Below are 18,769 nucleotides of genomic sequence, written 5' to 3' on the forward strand. Positions count from 1 at the left end.
CAATTTAGAGTTATCAATTAACCTCAGCATATTTTTGGACCGTGGGAGGAAGCTGGAGTACCCGGAGAAAACCCACGCATGCACAGGGAGAACATGCAAACTCCATGCAGAAAGATCCCAGGCCCAGGCTGGGATTTGAATCGGGGATCTTCTTGCTGCAAGGCCAAAGTGCTAACCACTATTGCCCTCATGACAGATTTCCAGGGTTTTATTTGTAACAAACTTCAGAAACCGATTCAGTCTACTTGCAGGGTAGGACGTTCAGAATCATTCTTCTTCTTCAGAATAGGTTTTCAGTTTGCACATGTATGATTTAATTACTCCAGTGCTACAACTTGTGTTGCGTAGAGTTGAGGGAGATGCACACATTCTATAGAGGAAGCAACAGTGTACATCCAAGCCATTTTAGGGCAGGGCAGCATTATTTTCATGGAAGAAAAGCTTCTAAATATGTTATTTTGATACAAAGAGATGAGCTTGTAGAGGTTAACTCAACAGACAGAGTGGGACTTTAAAAAGTCAAATACAAAAGCACAAGTATACAAATGCTTAGATTCAGGAATTTCAGAGTTGCAAGACAAAACTCAGCAGAGAAGAAGGATTCATGATTGCAGTAGACTGCAGAAATGGGAGACAGAGAGCCAGTAGCCAGGCTGAAACTGAAGCTCTCGCTCGATGTTGACAGAGTCAAAGGGTCTCGACCCTTCATTGGCCATCTGTAGAGTGAAGTGGTCCATGTCTTGTCAGGCAATCAGAGTGTGGGGGAGAAAAGAGGAGGCTGATGAGACGTCTAATTACTGTCCACAAGTGTCACATTGTTGTTTTCAGCCATTCAGGGGGAACTGCAGGGTTACTTTGAAGATAGTGTGCTAATTGATAGTCACATGCTCCCATTAACCCATCGGTGTCAATTAAGGAGCAAAGATTGATTTGCTTGTTCTTTGACACACTTGTTGACCAGTGATGAATGCCTTGCTGCAACTTTCTCATCTTTCGACTGCTTGAGTTCCCCAAAGGCAAAAAATGGATTTCTGTCAATTCCTGAATAAATAATCAGTGCATCATGACAAAAAAGGTCAAAACTGCATGTAGGCACCAAGGTCCTTAAACTTGTTTAATGGCACTTATCCAGGTTGTTTTATCCTGACTAGATCCTTGCTCGTGTCGTATCCTTTCTCAGATGTACGTCGCTTTGGATAAAAGCATTTGCTAAATAAAATTGTAAAAATTGTAGAATTGTAGGTTGTGGCAATGCAGTGGAAAATGTCAGTTGGCTGAGTTTGTATTTCAAGGGTGATATTGCAAGACAAGACAGTGTCCAATACTCTGGAAATAAAGCAGATCAACTTGTCTGGTTTAATCAAGGGTAGTTTCCTCTTTGTTGATGACTGTAAAATCATTTTAATTTTCAGTATATATGAGCCAAAGAGAACATGGGAACAAGAAACAGGGAGGAACATGGGGGGAGTTTAAACTCTGAACTCCACATATTTCCATTTGCTCTCCTTGGTCTGGTTAATGTTAGAGTTCAGAACATAGTCAAAAGCTGTTCTCATCAAAGAGGAATCAGTTCGGATGGATCTGCTTTCTTTCACACTGAGCTGACACAGGACTCAGTTTTTTTCCCTGGTCTTGCCGAGTCACGCTTACAATCAACCAGGCACAATGGAGCAACACGAAAGACTAATCTTACCTTACACTTTCACTGCTGATGTGGTTAAGAAACGGTAGAAAAATCTAGCTAAGTCATTTTCAGGAACAGTGCAGAGCCAACATGCCCTTATATAGCTATGAGTTCATTTTTTAGTCCTCTTATTACTATGCCAAGGCAGACTTCAAAAACAGAAATAGCTGCTGTAACCTCTTTTGGTTTTAAGACTTCCCTTTTGAGGATCTTTACATTTATGTGGCTATACGTTTATACTGCATAGATTGTGATTGTCCACATATTTGATCTATTAAATGAAATACCCCCCACTCAAAAGCAACAACTGATATGATTTGGTTACTTATTGAAAAGAAAACCTGTGCCACAACCAGGCTTTGCAGAAGATGAAAGACACTAGCATTTACCATGTATAAAGGGTGTTATATTGATTGATTTCTTTATTTTTGTGTCATGCACACAAGCGTGCCCCACCCTCATGGGTTTACAAGACACCAATATACTTGCATTGCAGCAATACGTCCAAAACACACAATATTCTGCCGCTCAGTCCTTAAACAAAACTTGTTGCCTTTTATCCCAGGCCTGGCAAAGAAATTCTGTCATGAAAAAGATTTTCTAAAACCATAACTTTAATTTTTCATGGTCATCCAACCAAAAGAAATCAAAATAAACAGAGTACATCTTACTGAAAAGTACCTCTCTTACATCTTCGTATACAGGACAGTAAAACATGAAATGAACCTCATTCTCAACTTCACCTAAATTACACAGCAAAAGAAAGCTTTACTTGCCAGCTGTGAAATGTGAGAGCTTGATATTAAGGAGTGCAAGGATTTCTCAGTCTCTAGTGATCTAGATTTCCTTTACTTTTCATTCTTTTGTTGTGTGTTTGTTAAACTTGTTGCAAACAGCTGCTTTTGTGCACATCCAGCAGAACATGTTTAGGAGTCATGTCTCTGTCTACCTGACAAAAAGAAGTCCAATATTTACTCTTTATGCACTGTTTTGGTCTCCACTATCTCCTCTTTAGCAGTTATTGATGTTCAACAGCTGGTCTTGAACTGTTTCTGTCTGTCGTTGACTGCTGGCCGATAGTATTCAGTGTTTTTATCGAACACATGGTTGACGAGAGAAGTGAGAGTGAACTAAATAGTGAATTTGCTGCTAGGCGACCAAAACAAAGAGCCAAATGATAAAAAGCTCCATAGATCTGACGAGAACATCACATTGCTTATTAGATCCACTGTCAATGTGACATCACTCAGCGCATCCCATCACCTCAGACTCTGATCTTTATTGATGAAACTTTTTGTCTGGGAAATATTAACCTTTACTTGTAAGATTACTCACACTAAAATTCAAAACAGCATGACTTTCCTCAACTGATTCCTTATCTCTCTTTTGGATAATTTTGGACTGATTTGAACTATGTTGTGCCCCCTATATACAGTATATATACTAGTATCTCCATTAAGAAGCTCAATTGTAAATTATACTTTCACAAAATTTATTCAATTTCAGTTTTAACTGACATTGTCAAAGAGGGTTTACTTCTGTCAACAGATATTGAGTTACAGAGTCTCAGATTTCCAGGCATCGCGTCAGTATTTTATGCAGCAAACAGTGAAGACCATAGAAAGTATGTGTTTACTGTGAGCTGTCATCTACCTTCGCCACCAGCACTATCCTCTTGTGTACATTACAGATTCCTCAGATGCTCACTGAAAATAGCTTTCACTGGAGGGGAACGGTTGTTATTGGGGAAAGTGTCTGCTGTTCGGTTTTAGCATGAGCCAGTGATTGAGTTAGTCTGCGCAGAAATATTGTCTGTCACGCTTTGTGAACCGAGCTAATTTCCTTCACTTAAAGGGATTCACTATGTCTGAGATGCACCGTTTGTCTTCATTACCTAAGAGGAAAAAAGCCGCTCGGACAGGCTACTGTGATTGGACAATATGAATGTTTTTTTGGACTCTTCAAGCAAAGTATCGGTGAAACTGAATCAAGATGCCTTTGATTCATTAGGGAGCCAGAGAGTTTTGTTTCTCCTACGCTCCTAAGGCTCTCTTCCTGTCTATATGTATACAGGCATTTAAAGAGGAGAGAGAGAAGAAAAACACATTAGAATAGACTTCCACAGCTAATAGAGGAATATAGGATGTCAGAATGAAAGGCAGGGGATGGAGCAACAGGGGAGTAAAACAGTGTAGGGGTCACAAATGAAACCATGTAGCACCATTAGTATGCTCTCTGTACATTGTTACCATGAGAGAAAAAAAAAGCACGAGTGGGCCGAGGGATGTAAGAGGATGAGGAAAGGGGGGGAGATGGGTGGGGAAGGGTATGTTACAGTGAGGAAGTGCATGGAAACTAATCAGAGTCTTCCTGAGTCTCAGTCAGAGATATCTGCAGGGCTGAAGACAGGAAGGACTCCTGTAAACTGTCTGATTCACAGGGAGTTCCTGACATTCTGTCTGATACGGATCTGTGCTGCATATTTAAAGTGTGCATGTGTTGTGCTTGTTGTTTGCTGTGTAATCCCACGTTTTTCTTCCCCCATATGGCGCGTTCAGACGGATGCGCTTGTATGTTAAATAACTCATCCTGCATGCTTGTGGATGAGGTGCTCTTTATGTGTGTAGTTCTTTGTATATAACGCCGTTCATAATATTTACACACAGAAATAGAGGAGGACAACTGTGGTTCTGCTGCTCAGTTATTGAGGAAATGGATACGATCACGCAGGTGTGCATGATTGCATGTGTTTGTGTGGGTGCAGTGAGAGAGTATAATGTTGCAAGTAGTCGATATACACGAGAGGAAAGAAAGCAACACAAGGCTGTGAAGCAGATCGAAAAGCAGACAATTGTACAAGATGTCAGGTGTGAATCTCTTTCCTGAAGAATATTCTTTAGTGGATAATTACAGCAATGAACTCGAGGAGATTAAATGTGTCTGAAAGGGGATTTTATGGCAAAAAGTACAGTTTTTGGTACATTTTTAAAAAAAAATTTGCTCTCACATTGATTATTTTTTGAGACTGTGTTAGCAATTTCAGGAAGAGCAACAAAACGATATCTTTTGATTCTGGCATGACAAAGCTGCTGCAGTAATTAAGAAGCGAACATGGTGTGGTTATCACAAAACAACAAAACCAATGTAGGGAGGTGGTCGGGGTGGATGGATAACCACTTTTCACGACTGTCTCCATGCCTTAACAGACTGATTAATACTCTGTAGTTGTCAATTTTCACTGCAATTTTGAAAAAGCAGAGAGAAATGTTGCCATTTTGGTCTCCACATAAAAAAAATAGCTATGTGTCCTTAGATAGCATTATTAAAAAAGTATTTTGTTTTCTTTGTAATGTATACATGGTAGAGAGCAGCACTTTCAAACACATTATACATAAATAGTTACACATATCTCAAAATAATGCCATTCTTTAATAGGTGATCCAACTGAAACGCCACTGGAGGCAACACCTGAAACACAACACAATATGACAAACAATCAGATAACAGAAAATTTTGAAGAATATGTAGAAAACCCCATATAGCTGATAGATCTGGCAGCTTTTGGAGAGTTTTTCCAGATTTTATCACTTTATTTCTGCCATCGGCTGAGAGGATAGCTAATGTAATGGTAGCTGTAGCTATTTGTGTGTGAGCTAAATGATCCCAGAATGGTTGACTATCGATGAATGGTGGTCAGCTGGCACCTGAAAGGTAAATACTGGTGGTTTCTAAGGTGTAATGATGTGGCTTCCTACTCGTAATTACCTTTAGGAGGTTAATACTGCTGGTATTATCCTCAGCAGTTTTATATGACTTTGACCTGCTTTCAGGGGTTTAGGTGTTCTGCTTGCTAATTATTTCAAGATGAGAATAAGTGACCAAATTGTTGAGATGTGGCGTAGGGATATGAGGAGTAGGAAGACTTTATTAAAGGATTATGGACAGAACTGTGAAAATACTGCAGAGAGTGTCATGTAAGTGAGCCTGTTTGCTCTTAAGATGATGTGTTTGACAGGAAAACTGTTTCTTACATCACGGGGTAACACTACACTTGTATAGTTGGTTGTAGTCAAGGATCTAATCTAAACTGGCCGCCTGAATAAATACCATTCAACACCCTGTACTAATCCCTCAATAATCATATTGGGATTTTTGTGAGTTCTCTCCAGCTGTTGACCACAAAAATTCATTTAAAAAAAAACATTTCAGGTTTGTGTAATGATAGAACTCCTCAGGTGCTGAATAATAATAGTAATATAAAATGTATGTAGGCTGTGATAGAACCTTTAAAAAAACAAAATGAGAAAGTGGTTTACAATAAAAACATGTAATGACATCGATAAAGACCACAACTTAAGATATAAACAAGATAAAATAAGTTAAATTAACACAACAAATACCATCCATTAGGAACATGACAGATGATAAAAGCGGTAGGGGATCTCAAGCAACAATCAGGCTCATATTAACAGATAAATAAACCGGAGCCAGACTTTTCAAGCAATAAAATATTTAAATTAATTCTGTAACTCTCAAGTAGCCAATGAAAGACAGAAAGGATGTAATGCATTGTGTTGACGTAATGTTGTCACTTCTCTTTGTATGTTGAAAGTCAGGCAGCAGTGTTTCTCATCAGCTGCATGTGTCGGATGTTTTCCTCTGCTGCTACCAGAGTAAAGTGCATTGCCATAGTCTTGTGAATGACTTGTTCATTCCAAGAACTGAGCCACTGGCAAAACAAATGTGTCAATCATATTTTCTGAGTGTTTTTTTGTACCTCATAAAAAAAAAACCTTCTAACTCACAATGCCAGCAAACCACTGGGCAATGTAAATAAAGAACACAACTGTGCGTCCATCATTATATTTGTTTCATTGTCAGATAAAGATGTCAGGAGCTGATTCAGAGCTGGTTAATTGTACCCAGCCATCACTGGAAACAGCTGTATATTGTTCTGACATCCATTAGCTGAAAGGTTCCAGAAAATACACTGTAATAAAACAAAATGTATGTATAAATCTGGCAAAAGGATTCCAGAAAAAAATAACTGTGCAATACTGTAATGTTAAAAAAAAAACCTTAAAAACATAGAAAACAATTGCAAATAATTGCTAAAATATTCACATTTTTTAAAGCAAAATAGTGTTTTTTTTAATGTGAATGTTATGTTCAGCGTGCTGTTGTTTTTCTTACCGTGAGTTTGTAAATTTATACTTTTTTCTCTGGGATTTTACTACTTATCTGTAATCTAACAAAACAAAACTCTGTAAACAAAATTTACAAATCATTTATCGTGCTTCAACCCTCAATATACTGTACATATTTAGTTCTTTTGAGTAACAGCAAACATCCATAAAATTCTGATATTTTTGCTAATTTAATTCCAGTAAAAATGGCATAATTTTATGTCAGAATGTTTTTAAAGAAAAAAATGCTATTTGTATTTTTTTCTTTTTTTTGGTGGACATTATTTACAGTTTTGCCCTACTTTTTTAGAGGTGACATGTAAATGTACATATTTTTTTATGATTTTACTTAACAAGCTGTAAATTGACAAAACAGGAGCAAACTGTAAAATACCAGTAAAAAGTGGTAAAAAATTACAATAAAATCTTTGTTAAAAATGTTCACTTTTTTACAGTGCAGGCATCAGAAAAGTCACGTTATGCAAGAATGAACTTTTTGGGGGGCAATTAAAGCCTCAAAAGTTTGGTCATGAGCTCATTACATAAAAACAAAATGAAAGCCTAAGTTTGGCACTTAGATGACTTCTTTATTTAATGACCTGAATACGACCCAAAAGGTCTTAAGATTAAACTGTGCTCTGAATGTACATTGTAAATAATATGGTGGGAAACAACTTGTTTTACTGATATCTTTCAGGTGCTGCACACTCAGATGTTGAAACTTATTTTTATTATATTACAGTGGCCCCAACTTTCAGCACCACAGCTGGTAAACGAACACGGACCTCTGGGAAAAGCATTACTTATACAGAGGGCCAAGTGCCAGAGAGGCCAATTTTACTATATTTATCAGGGAGCAAGAACACCAGTGTTGATGTTTCCATAAAACCCCATTTACATTTCATTCCTCAACTGTTTTTTTGAAGGTTCACAAGCTGTCACTCACAGTTGCAACCTAAACCTAGAGATTTCCACTTGAATTATTGAGTTTTACTGATTAAATAAAAAAAATAGATGAAGAAGCTCTTTTTTTCTTACAAATAGGATGCTGAAGAAGTATTTTCACACCTTAAATCCTCATTAAAGTGGCCAGACTTGTGAAGAACTTTTACCCTAATCACACTGTCGTTCATTATGGCGCAATTACATTATGAATCTGGGCTATGAAAACAATCCCAGTGAAGGGACCAGCTGTCACAGGCTGAATCCTGACTGTTGGACTCTACTCTGGTCTAACCGTTCAGTTGTGGTCTTGTCTCCAGACATCAGTGTGCTGCTGCTGTTACTGGACTGCTAAGATTTTCCCATGCTGGCAGACCAAGCCCCCACAAACGTAGCTTATAAGGTCCTGTGCATGGGTGAATTCCTTACAACTCCCACCCGCCTCCTTCCTCCTCCTCCTCCCTGTTTCAGTCCCGCTCAGCTCCGAAGACGCGCAGTGGACTCGACCTCATCCCGAGCAGTGGAGCCGGTTTAAAAACGGGACTTCAGACTGTTCAACTGCGGATGCTGCGGCTCAGGAAATGCCTTGTGGACTCTTGATAGGCATTTAGCGTTTCTTTTTTGCTCCTCTGAGGAATCGGTTTATCTGAAGACGAGCGGGAGAAGTCGGTGGAATAACTGAAAGCTGCAGGACGTGAACTGGTGCGTCAGGATGCTCTGGTTGAGACAACATTTCACTCTGACAGCAGCGGCAGTTGTTGGTGAGTAAAATCTTAAGAGGAAACATACGTTTTGTGCTGGTTTCCAGATGAAATAATCGATGACAGACGCAGAGAGCGCGTTTAGTGCCGCGCCGAGGTCTCCAAACGCATCTTTGCGCACACGCCGGGCTGCAGCTTAGATCATGGAAGTCTGCATAATTGACGACTAAGCAGCTAAAAGCATCCATTAGGTGTGTCACTCACGTTGACTGCGCGCCCCGTTAAAAGGTGGTGGCACCACAGTGTCCTCGTAAACTGCCCCTAAATACTTTCCGTCCGTATTGCCCAGATGTTACTTATTCTGACTGAAGGGGAAACCGCAGCGCTCTTAATTGTTTCTACGTGCAGCGGCTCGGTCTCAGAAACATGACACAGCCTCATATAACGGAGACATTGCAGTCTGTCAAACTACCGTACGCCGTTCTAATTGAACGTTGCGCATGCCAGTGTTTGCGCAACGGTGCCAAAAGGCTTCCTGGAAAAGTGTCTCTGCAGCGTCGTGGATTCATCATGTTTCTGCAGAAACGCTGTTCCTTCTTGTGAAACATCATCATCGTGTGAAATCACGTCACGTCATGTCTCATAACAAAGCTTTGGATGAATGCTCATTAGGTGGTCATTTGTAGGAAGTGGAATGAATCCTGGGACTGTGTGTTAGTAATGGATATCTACGTTGGGGTGTCCCTCTGGTGATGCTGCGCCCTCAGGACCAGCTCCAGAGCATCAGTGGCGAATTAACTTCTAGGTCAAGTCCAAGTCATTCAAACATGACGGAAAGTACCGGCAGAAGTTGAGAAGAGAGTCTCTCCTCTGAGTCTAGAGCAGAGCAAACAGTGCCTGTCTCTCTTTCATTCTCGGGTACATGTGATCCTGGCTTGTGATGGTCATTAGAGAATCGAGTTAGAGATAAATGCTTGTCTGTGTGTGCGAAATCAGCTGGAGCTCGTTTTTGCAAATCATTATCATCCAATCATTACATCAAGAATGAAGTCAGGGTTGTTATTTATCCCTCTGTGTCCTCAGTTTGCCTCCTGCAGGTCATCACACACTGATCTTGGCTCTGAGCACATTCAGGCTGATTGTTTGTGTAAATGGTTGCAGTTACTTAACCAAGTTGTCCCCTTATGTCCCATCCAGCACAGCTCTACTGGATGTAGCCTGAGCTGCTGGAGTGTGACCTCAGTAGGTTTACACAGGGCTGGAAGCTCTGCTTTGAGTCCATACTGGGAGATCCCATGTTGCTATCGGAGCTCCCTCAGCCCACCTCAGAGGCCCACATGTGGTTATTGTCGCGGCAGCATTTAATCTCTGTAAATTCCTAACGGAGATGGGCCTACAGGTGGTTTGAGTTTGGTACTGTGGAGGAGAGGGGCATCTGGCTTCAATCATGATGTATCAGAGGGGAATGACCAAGCTGACTAAGGACATGAACAACATGAACACCTATACATCAGGCTAAGACAGCAGCTCGTTATCGTTTACATTGCTGATTATCATTTCCTATTAATCACTTAGTCTGTAAAATGTAAGAAAAAAAGTATTGGCAAAGCAAGATCCCAGAGTCCAAGATAAAGTCTTCAGATTCCTCATTTTGTCTGACCAAGTCCTAAAATGCTCAGTTTGGAGTGGTAAGACAGGAAACGGGCACAAAATGTAAACCAACAATTTCAGTCACTAGTGCTTGATAAATGGCAGAAACAATTAACATAATTATCTTAAAATAACCCTCAATTGAGGCTGCAACTCACAGCTATTGACTTACATTTTATATTGTATTAAAAAAATACCTCAGACCTTGTCCTAGCCCAAGATTCTTTGTACAAATTGCTGTTTTTGTTTGATATACAGTCAAAAACCAGAACATATGCAATTAAAAGTGGTATAAAACAGGAAAAAATATCAAATCCTCACATTTGAGAAGGTAGACTCAGTGAATCTTCAATGAAATATTGCAGATTAGGGCTGCATCTTATTGTGCTCATGAATATTGTATATTTTCATTGTCACTGAACATTACATCAAAGGAAAAACAGTTTTATTTATACTCAGCATTTGAAGACCTCTCAGACTGGATACACTGGTCATTTGATGACACCATTTGGATGGTCAGATGAAGCTCTGATCCTGCTGTCAGCTCCCTCATTTTAATTTCGTGAAAACTGTGAAGTTCAGTAGATCTCAGAACATCCAAGAGCATCTGATTGGTTGATGCTGGAGTGTGATGTTGCAATAGTTTTGTTTAATACGGTGCGCTGAACTCAACTAGTGAAATCTTAAAATCAAGTCTGAAACAGACAAAAAGCCAGTAGGAGGAGGTGTTACTGATGTTGTGTGATCACTTTTTGTTTTTCCTGTGTAAACAGCTGCATTTTGTACACTGCAGATACTAAAGAGATGACTGCTTTATGGCTTCATGAAATAGTAATCTCTTCCCTGCATGATATGAAGAAATATGTGATGTACGATAACATTGTTCAATATTGAGAACTGCAGTAAATACTGAAGTGTGCATGCTAGTAAAACAGTTGCTGTGTCTCACTGCTTCAATACTGGTGATATAGACCCACTGGATCCAAACCTTCTCAGTCTTAATGAAGATAACATTGAGATTGTTACGTCGACTGAATCTTTCAGATAACCATGACAGCACTCATGGCCCTTCTTTGGCTTCATGATATTGATTTCTGGTTAAAAAAACAACAAAACGTAGTATTAACCGTCGACAGCTTCTTCAGATTTTACATGCAGATCAGATCTGTGGTCACAAATACTGCAACTTTTATCAGATGAAGACTTTTCTCCTCCCCAAAAACTTTGAAAAAGATATTCGCGCCTTGATGGCCATTCAGTTCTGATGATATTTATTCGTTTCCGTCATAGTTTAAAAAATGTTCATCATTATTCCCCTGAAGCTAGAGGTGACATAATCTAAGTCTAATTGATTGTTTTGTCTGATCAAGAGTCCAAAATTCCAAATTCAGTTTCTGACACAAGAGTAAAAATTCCCAACAGTTATCAAAACAGCTGATCTGCTAAGTATTTAGACATGACTTAAAACTCTTTATCCTTGACCTTGTGACTGATAAACTGAAGCTTTATTTGTGAACTGTGCCCTAAATGCAGACACCACACAAAAAGATGTTTGTGTGAAACAGCCACAGGACATTTTGGATTTTACACAGCTGGTTAGCAAAGCAGTCGCAGTCTTAAATGGCCTGTTATTTGATTGCAAAGTTGTTAATTAAATTGAAGCTGTTTTGGGGCCTCAGCTGGACCGGTGATTGAACCATGACCCAGGTATCACAAGGTGTTTTACAAATGAATTTAGCAGATGTAATGTCTTCTCATTGTCTGCTACAATGAGGGAGAGAAATTGTGAAAATGTAGTCGAACACAAACTGACTTACATTCCCCAACATTCCTTTGAGGACTGGGGAGCTTTTTTTCCTGCAGTTTCCCACATCTCAGATTTGGGAATTTGTTCTTTGCCTACATTTTCCTGAGCACACTGAACGCTGCAGCAGCTGACCAGAGAGGACGGTTAATTCAGTGAAAGCTGTGAGGTCAGAGGATGGAAGTCCTCAGACATTAGTGAATTTATGAGCTTGGCGAGACTTGGTAGTGAACCCAGCCATCTCCGTCATTAGCAATATGTCTCCTCCTCCTCCTCCTCCTCCTGCTCTTCTACACTGACTGTTCTGTCTTTCTTTTGAATCAGCTCTCTCCTTCTCTTTTGTAGCAATCAGCACTAATCTTACATAAACTGTCTGCTGGCAGTGGCACAAAGATTCTACGAGACGCAGAGTAATTAGAGTCCGAATCTGTTTGTGTTGTGTCTTCTTCTGCACCTTTTAGCCTCCTTATTTTTCTTGATGCCTAAACGTATGCCATTGGTTCAGAACACTCTCAAGGTGTGGCAGGAAATTATAGTTCACTGTCTCGAAGCAGATTTGGTGAAAAAGCTCAGAAACATGAACATGAAGATGGCAGTCAGAAGTCTGAGTGCTGTTGTTCCTCAACATATCATCACATGAAAAAAAACCCCAAACTAAGGCAGTCAGCTTTCATTATTTATATACAATCTTGATGATGATTGACGATGATTTGCTTTTCAAGTTTGTGCAGAAATTCACGTTACCCAAAGATTGAATCCTGCAGTGATCATCTTCAACTATTGGATGAATTACCACGAAATTCTCTACACACATACATCTTTCCCATACTTAGAAACCTATTAATGATCTTTGAAGTTTTCCTAACTTTCTCTCTACTACAACCAGGAATGTTATGAGAACTGATACTTCTTTACCAGGTCAACATGTAGCTACTTGTTTCTGTATGATGCCCAAGCTATTGAAGGGTGGTGCTGGAGATGCTGGACAGTAACAGCACGCATGTAGTTCATATTTTAAGTTGGATGATCAGTGGCAAGTATGGATGACCAAAAGCCAGAATGTAACCAGTGTCACAGAGCAACTGGAATGAATGAAGAAAACAATTCAAACTGTTCTACACAGCTTTCAAGGTGAACAACTTTTAGTTAGCTTTGTATTGACACCAGGTTGTCAAAATGTTTGTCTTTTCTTGCAATGCTCTACACACAAAGTCTTTATAGGCACGTCTCTCCACTCTGTAGCCATCATGCTAATGTCGTTTGTTGGCTTTGTCAGACTAAAAAGACCACATCTCTTCCTAAATGAATAGAAAGAGAGCATGTATAGAATCACCAGTCAAATCTTATAAAACCTGCTTAAAAAATGTGATGACTTTGCACCAGAGCAAGGGTAAAATACAGTTTTTCTCCACTGTTACACCTCTACTATGCGCACAGTTTCACAGCGCTGTGCTTCTATCAGTGCAACGACATGATTGGCTTTCCAAGCTCTGTGTTTCCAACTTAATGACAGCTAGTAATGAGCTGGCTGCTGCTCTTAACAAGAAGCTACAGTCACCACATTCAGAGAATTGTGAAAATTCTATGGTACTGGCATTGCCTGCTAGATTTCTGGTATTGAAACATCCCTACATAACATCATTAGATCAGAGTTTTTCTTGTGTAGGTCTGTAATTTCTACTGAAATACCTACAAAAGAAATGACGCTGACATCAGCCTGAGCTCTATTTATGTTTAGTCAGAGACAATATGAAGTTTCACAGAGCTACGGTCTTTTGGTCTTGTTTCTGTCAGTTTACACGAAACTCTAAATACCACAACAGCCACTATTGTGTGCCAAAGTCAGAAAACTTTGCCGTTGCAGTTTCAGAATTCTCTGCCCTATCTGACACTGACTCAAAACATGAAGCAGAATTGAATTTGAAGTTCTTCCCACAAACAACAGTGTTTAGATTTTCACAACAGAAGAAAATCAATCCCCAAAGAAGAAGAACCACCTTTTGCACTGACTGAATCAGGCAGGTGTCATCCACATCATTAACATTTTCTATTATCTATTTCTGTACCTCATATGCTTTTATTCCATCCGTTAAGTAAGTCAGTAGAAGTAGAGGGTATCAAGCTCTGTTTGTCTAGATGTCAAAAACACTCCTGTCTACTGTCAGAGGAAGCTCATGTGCACTCTTGCATGACAGCAGAAACAGCAGCATCCTGCTCAGTTATTGAAATAATTTGAGGATGTTAAAAGTCTTAAACAGCTGTTGTGTGAATCTTTGCTCAGATATGACCATGCAGGCAGCAAGTATCTCTGCCACCACCACCATGTGGTTAAAGTGATACATCGGATCGAGTAGACGCGCTGGTTTTCACATGAAGATGATGACAGACTAACACTTACCTCATGGGATACGTTTGCAGTGTGACAATCTGTGCGGACGGATTTCAATACAGAACGTCTTAACATTGTACATACACACACCTACATGAAGAGCTAAAACCAGCCTCACTCTGGAAGGTGACTCGTAAATGATGAAGAACTACAAAGATTGTGCGAAATTACCTCAAATTAGGATCCACTTTGTATAATTTTCTGTGTTTTTAACTTGAGCTCAACCAATATATCATTGGACTGATATTATTGTCAAGTTTAGACCCATCAGAGATGTACTGGTATTACTGTATATATTGTAAGATATGAAAACTTGCTTGAAACTGCTGGAGAGTAACAAAACAATGACCCCAGGTTTTCCCCACAATATTCCTCAAAAATATGCTAATATTAGATAGGAATAACTTCTGGTGTTGGAATGCATAAACGGCCTCCTTCAAGTTTCCCACATCGTCTGCTGACTCGTGATGGATCATTTTGACCTTTGTGATGAGAGCTTCACACATACTATTTTCCAAGATCAACAATTAACTTTGGTCTGGTGGGTAGAACACAAATTATCACTGCAAAGTCTCCTCCTTTGTTGAATGTCATAACTCTTGTCCACTCTCTCCACACATTTCTTTTCTGAATTTCATTTTTAAACACAGGACGAGAAGTAGAAGTAAAGTTTCCTGCATCTAGACTTAATTTCTCTAGAACTGTAGTGTGTGACACGCTATTGTGAGTCATTTCAAACTGTAGGTTACACAAGTTCACAGAGAGGTAAACATGTACCAAGAACCTGCAGAGCTTAACATCACACTCGTTGATTGGCTAATCCAGGGGTTGTCAAAACCTGAAACACTGGGGCCCCTCTGGACAAAACTGAAACAACTTTGTATTTTGTGTCTGTTCAGATTCGACTAAGTTTGAACTCTTTGAATGAGCACCTCTTATTTAGTTATGCAGTTTCTTACAGGCTCACAGTTTTAGTACATCTAGATTGATCCAATGTTTACCAGTTTTTGCTCAAATTTTTCTTGTGATTGTACAAAACAACCATCTGAATGCCTCTGAACGTGTCCTATACATGTTCACAATTTGTGTTCAGCCTTCAGCTGCTTTAAGTTTAACCCGTGTCACCGTTCCAGCTTAAATATTTTGTAATAATTAGTAAAACATATGAATAAAGATACAAGATAGTTCTCAAATATTTTAGAATCTCATTCATTTCTATCATGAACATCAATTTCTTGGCATTCTTTATACTTGATCTTTATTAGAATGTTATCAGTATGTAGAGAGTCAAGTTCAAAACACAAGATTTTTCATTTTCCAGTTCTAGAGGAATATCTGGAAACATTGCTGTAAACCAGAGTGGACATAACTCTCTGGATGTTCAGTGTGAAACATGCAGAGATGCAGCCTCACTTTCTGTTTTAACAGAAAAACATTTTGTTCTCGGGACCTGCAAGAGTTGAGGCTTCAAAGAAAACTCAAACACACGACAGAAGCAACTCTGCATTAAGACTGAGCATGCAATGACAGAAAACTAGATCACATGTTCACAGTATTAAATGATATGGCATCATTTTCTGCTATGGAAATGTATACAGTTTGATATACATGTCAGTGAACTTGATGTTGAAGATGAAACACCTGCATTTGTGTTGCCTCTGAGGTAAAGTGTGCTTCTTCAGAATCACTCCAAAGTTCACCACAGCAGCCATCATACAGGAAGTGAAACTGCGTGGCTTGCCAACAGCGAATATATGCCTGGTTTGAGGTCACTTAGTGCATGCAACACGCTCCTGCAACAAGTGGAAGTCACAGTGTGAACTCCAGCTTTGCACAATGTGGCAGCGTATAGAAGAATGTCTGAAATGATTAAAAATACTGAAAACTTGATCACAGTGTTTGGAAAATTGTGAGAGACTTGCTGGTGATAGTGGCTTTCTGCTGCAAGTGTTGCTGCAACTGCAAACATTTAGAGAAACTTATCTTATCAAAGTTATCCTTCATTTACATGGATTTCATTGAATATTTGCGCTTTTTCCATCTGTTTGAAGGTCACGGGCAACTTAGAGCCAAATGCAGCGTGCTGGAGATGAAAGGTCGTCAAGCAGATTGGACAGTTTATCATATGGCTACAGTATGCTTGAAACAAACAGATTCATATGCCTGACAACATCTGAAGTGTGCCGGCACATCCCCCTCATAGCTGCATCCCGCTGCCTCGCTAATCTCTCACAGAAATATGTCTGTTTTGCAGGTCTTTGTAGTAGTGATGCAGTGGATCATATAAGGACAAGGATACAGGCTTTGATGCAGGTTTTCAAAGCGTTGTTGGACTCAACTGTGCACATAAAAAGTGATAGAAATAGTTATGTGGTAAATCAACAAGTGCACTTTAGGGAAGTTCAAACCCTGCTAGCTGCTGTGTGAAGACAGTTAGATGAGCTGTGTGTGTTTGACCTGTGGGAAGAAGCTAAAACAGGAACATGTATGTAAGATAAACAGTCTGCCCCAGCTGCTCACATGAACTCATAGATGAAAGATGGGAAGAATCTGTACTAGTTCAGATCAATGGCATCTGTGCTTCCAGGCTGTATGACAATATCCCTTTTTGTCAGCTGATTTCTTGTAGTTATTATACAGCTGTAGTGATGATGTGTGTGTGTTTTGTTTGGAAGCACAGAAAACACACAAGTGTCTTTTAGCCTGGATGTGAAAGGCCCAGATTAAAGACATTACAGCTGGATTTAGAGCTAAAACTATTTTGATAGTCGATGCTATACCTTTCACTCCAGTTTGTCAGAGATGAGGATCTGTAGCTTTTAATCGACTGAAACTGAATATTTGGGTGTTTCACTGAACAAAATGATCAATCTGAAGGTGTCTTATTTGTGTGGGGGAATGTAATGGGTACACATCTCACAGAAACTAGTAATCAATATGTCAGTAAAGGAAGTAATGATTAATTGCAATTTTTCATATTCTCGCTGGTCTGCCAGCATTTCTGCATTCAAAGACAAGAAGGAGTCGCATACTGAGCCCATTTGTACAGTGATTTGTAAGTAGTTAACGCTGGTATTGTATTCAGGGAAAGTCAACATTTAACTTTAAAAACTTGGCTTAAATTGTCACCGTGTTTATCAGCGAAGTATCATGTGAAACTTTTTCAGCTGATGATGAGCTCGTGCATCTTGTGAACTCGCGAAGATGTCAGAAAAAGAGTAATTGTGCAGGAGGTTGCACTTAAACCAACAAGACAGAAGAGCGTACATTTCCTTGAAGAACGCTGCGAGTCAGGAAGGTTTAAAGCTATAGCCCAGGGCCTGTGAAACCACAAAATGCCACCCACATGACTTGGTTTCATACTATGCCGCCTCAGCTGCGTACAGATGTGTAAATGTGATGCTGTTATTGACTCTATATTGTCTGTGCAGCACGTGGCAGCTGTAGAAGTGACATATGTTCATAGTCGGGTAAAGATGATGTCGTTTTAAAAATCCGAAGTTGCATTACTGGCAGAAATGATGGCAGTTGTTGAGACAGCTTTTAAAGATACCCGGTTTTAATAAATGTTTAATTTTTTGTGCCTTTATTGGACATCTTGCGGTATAGATTGGACGAGAAGTGGGCAGTCAGAGCTGGACATTGATCATTAGGATGATAGGCATCTTAATCACTAGACCACTACATAAACTCACTTTTTACAGATCTCACCGTAACATTCAAATGAGCTTCACCTAAATGCAGCCATAGCTGGGACAGTAGAAATATACATCCACTACAGCTAGCTCTACTGAGTAAGAAAAGCAACAAAACTTGGATTAAATTTCTACTCACTTGATGGTTGATGAGTGAAACATCTATTAGCTACTTGTCACTATTATTTACTTCGAGATATATGAATGTTAAACAACCAAGCAATGAAGAGAATAAAGAAACAGTTTTCTCCACTGAAGGTTTGACTAATAGCAAAGCAGAAGGAGTCCATTTTTCAGAGCAAACTGTCTGTATTGGTTGGATGGTTGATCGGACAGTTGGTCAGTCCACCATCAGATTGTTTTTGTCTTTGTAGCTTGAGTAAACTTTCACCTGTCAAAGCATTCCCTTTGTCCAACACTTTGGGTTACTATCAGTTCAAATTTTCTCGTTTTGAACATTACACATTTGCAGATTTAAAATTCAGTGTGCTTATGCTATCTGTGCAACACTTTGCACTCACTTCTCCCCCAGTAGAAATGTTCCCCAAATCTAAACGATACAATTTCTACAGATAACTTTACAATGTGCAATGCTACATCACTATATCGTGTATCAGAAATGGATGGATATCTGGTAACCAATCAATTTCATCATGAGACCAAATCAATCAATTAATCAAATTTTGTTTATAAAGTGCCTTCTAACCGCCAAAAGGAG

The 18,769-nt window shown here is 39.4% G+C and overlaps 1 protein-coding gene across 1 annotated transcript in view; it reads left to right on the forward strand.

Annotated features, from left to right (window-relative positions):
• Positions 1-8,169: 8,169 nt before the first annotated feature.
• Positions 8,170-18,769, forward strand: part of itga1 (integrin, alpha 1) — a 73,086-nt gene continuing 62,486 nt past the window's right edge. Inside the window, exon 1 of the mRNA XM_051938608.1 lies at positions 8,170-8,573. Coding sequence (XP_051794568.1) covers positions 8,525-8,573 — 49 coding nt within the window. The 5' untranslated portion in view covers positions 8,170-8,524. The remainder of the gene's footprint in view (positions 8,574-18,769) is intronic.

This window comes from Acanthochromis polyacanthus, chromosome 18 (assembly GCF_021347895.1).
Source record: "Acanthochromis polyacanthus isolate Apoly-LR-REF ecotype Palm Island chromosome 18, KAUST_Apoly_ChrSc, whole genome shotgun sequence".
In the NCBI taxonomy this organism is placed as follows: Eukaryota; Metazoa; Chordata; class Actinopteri; family Pomacentridae; genus Acanthochromis; species Acanthochromis polyacanthus.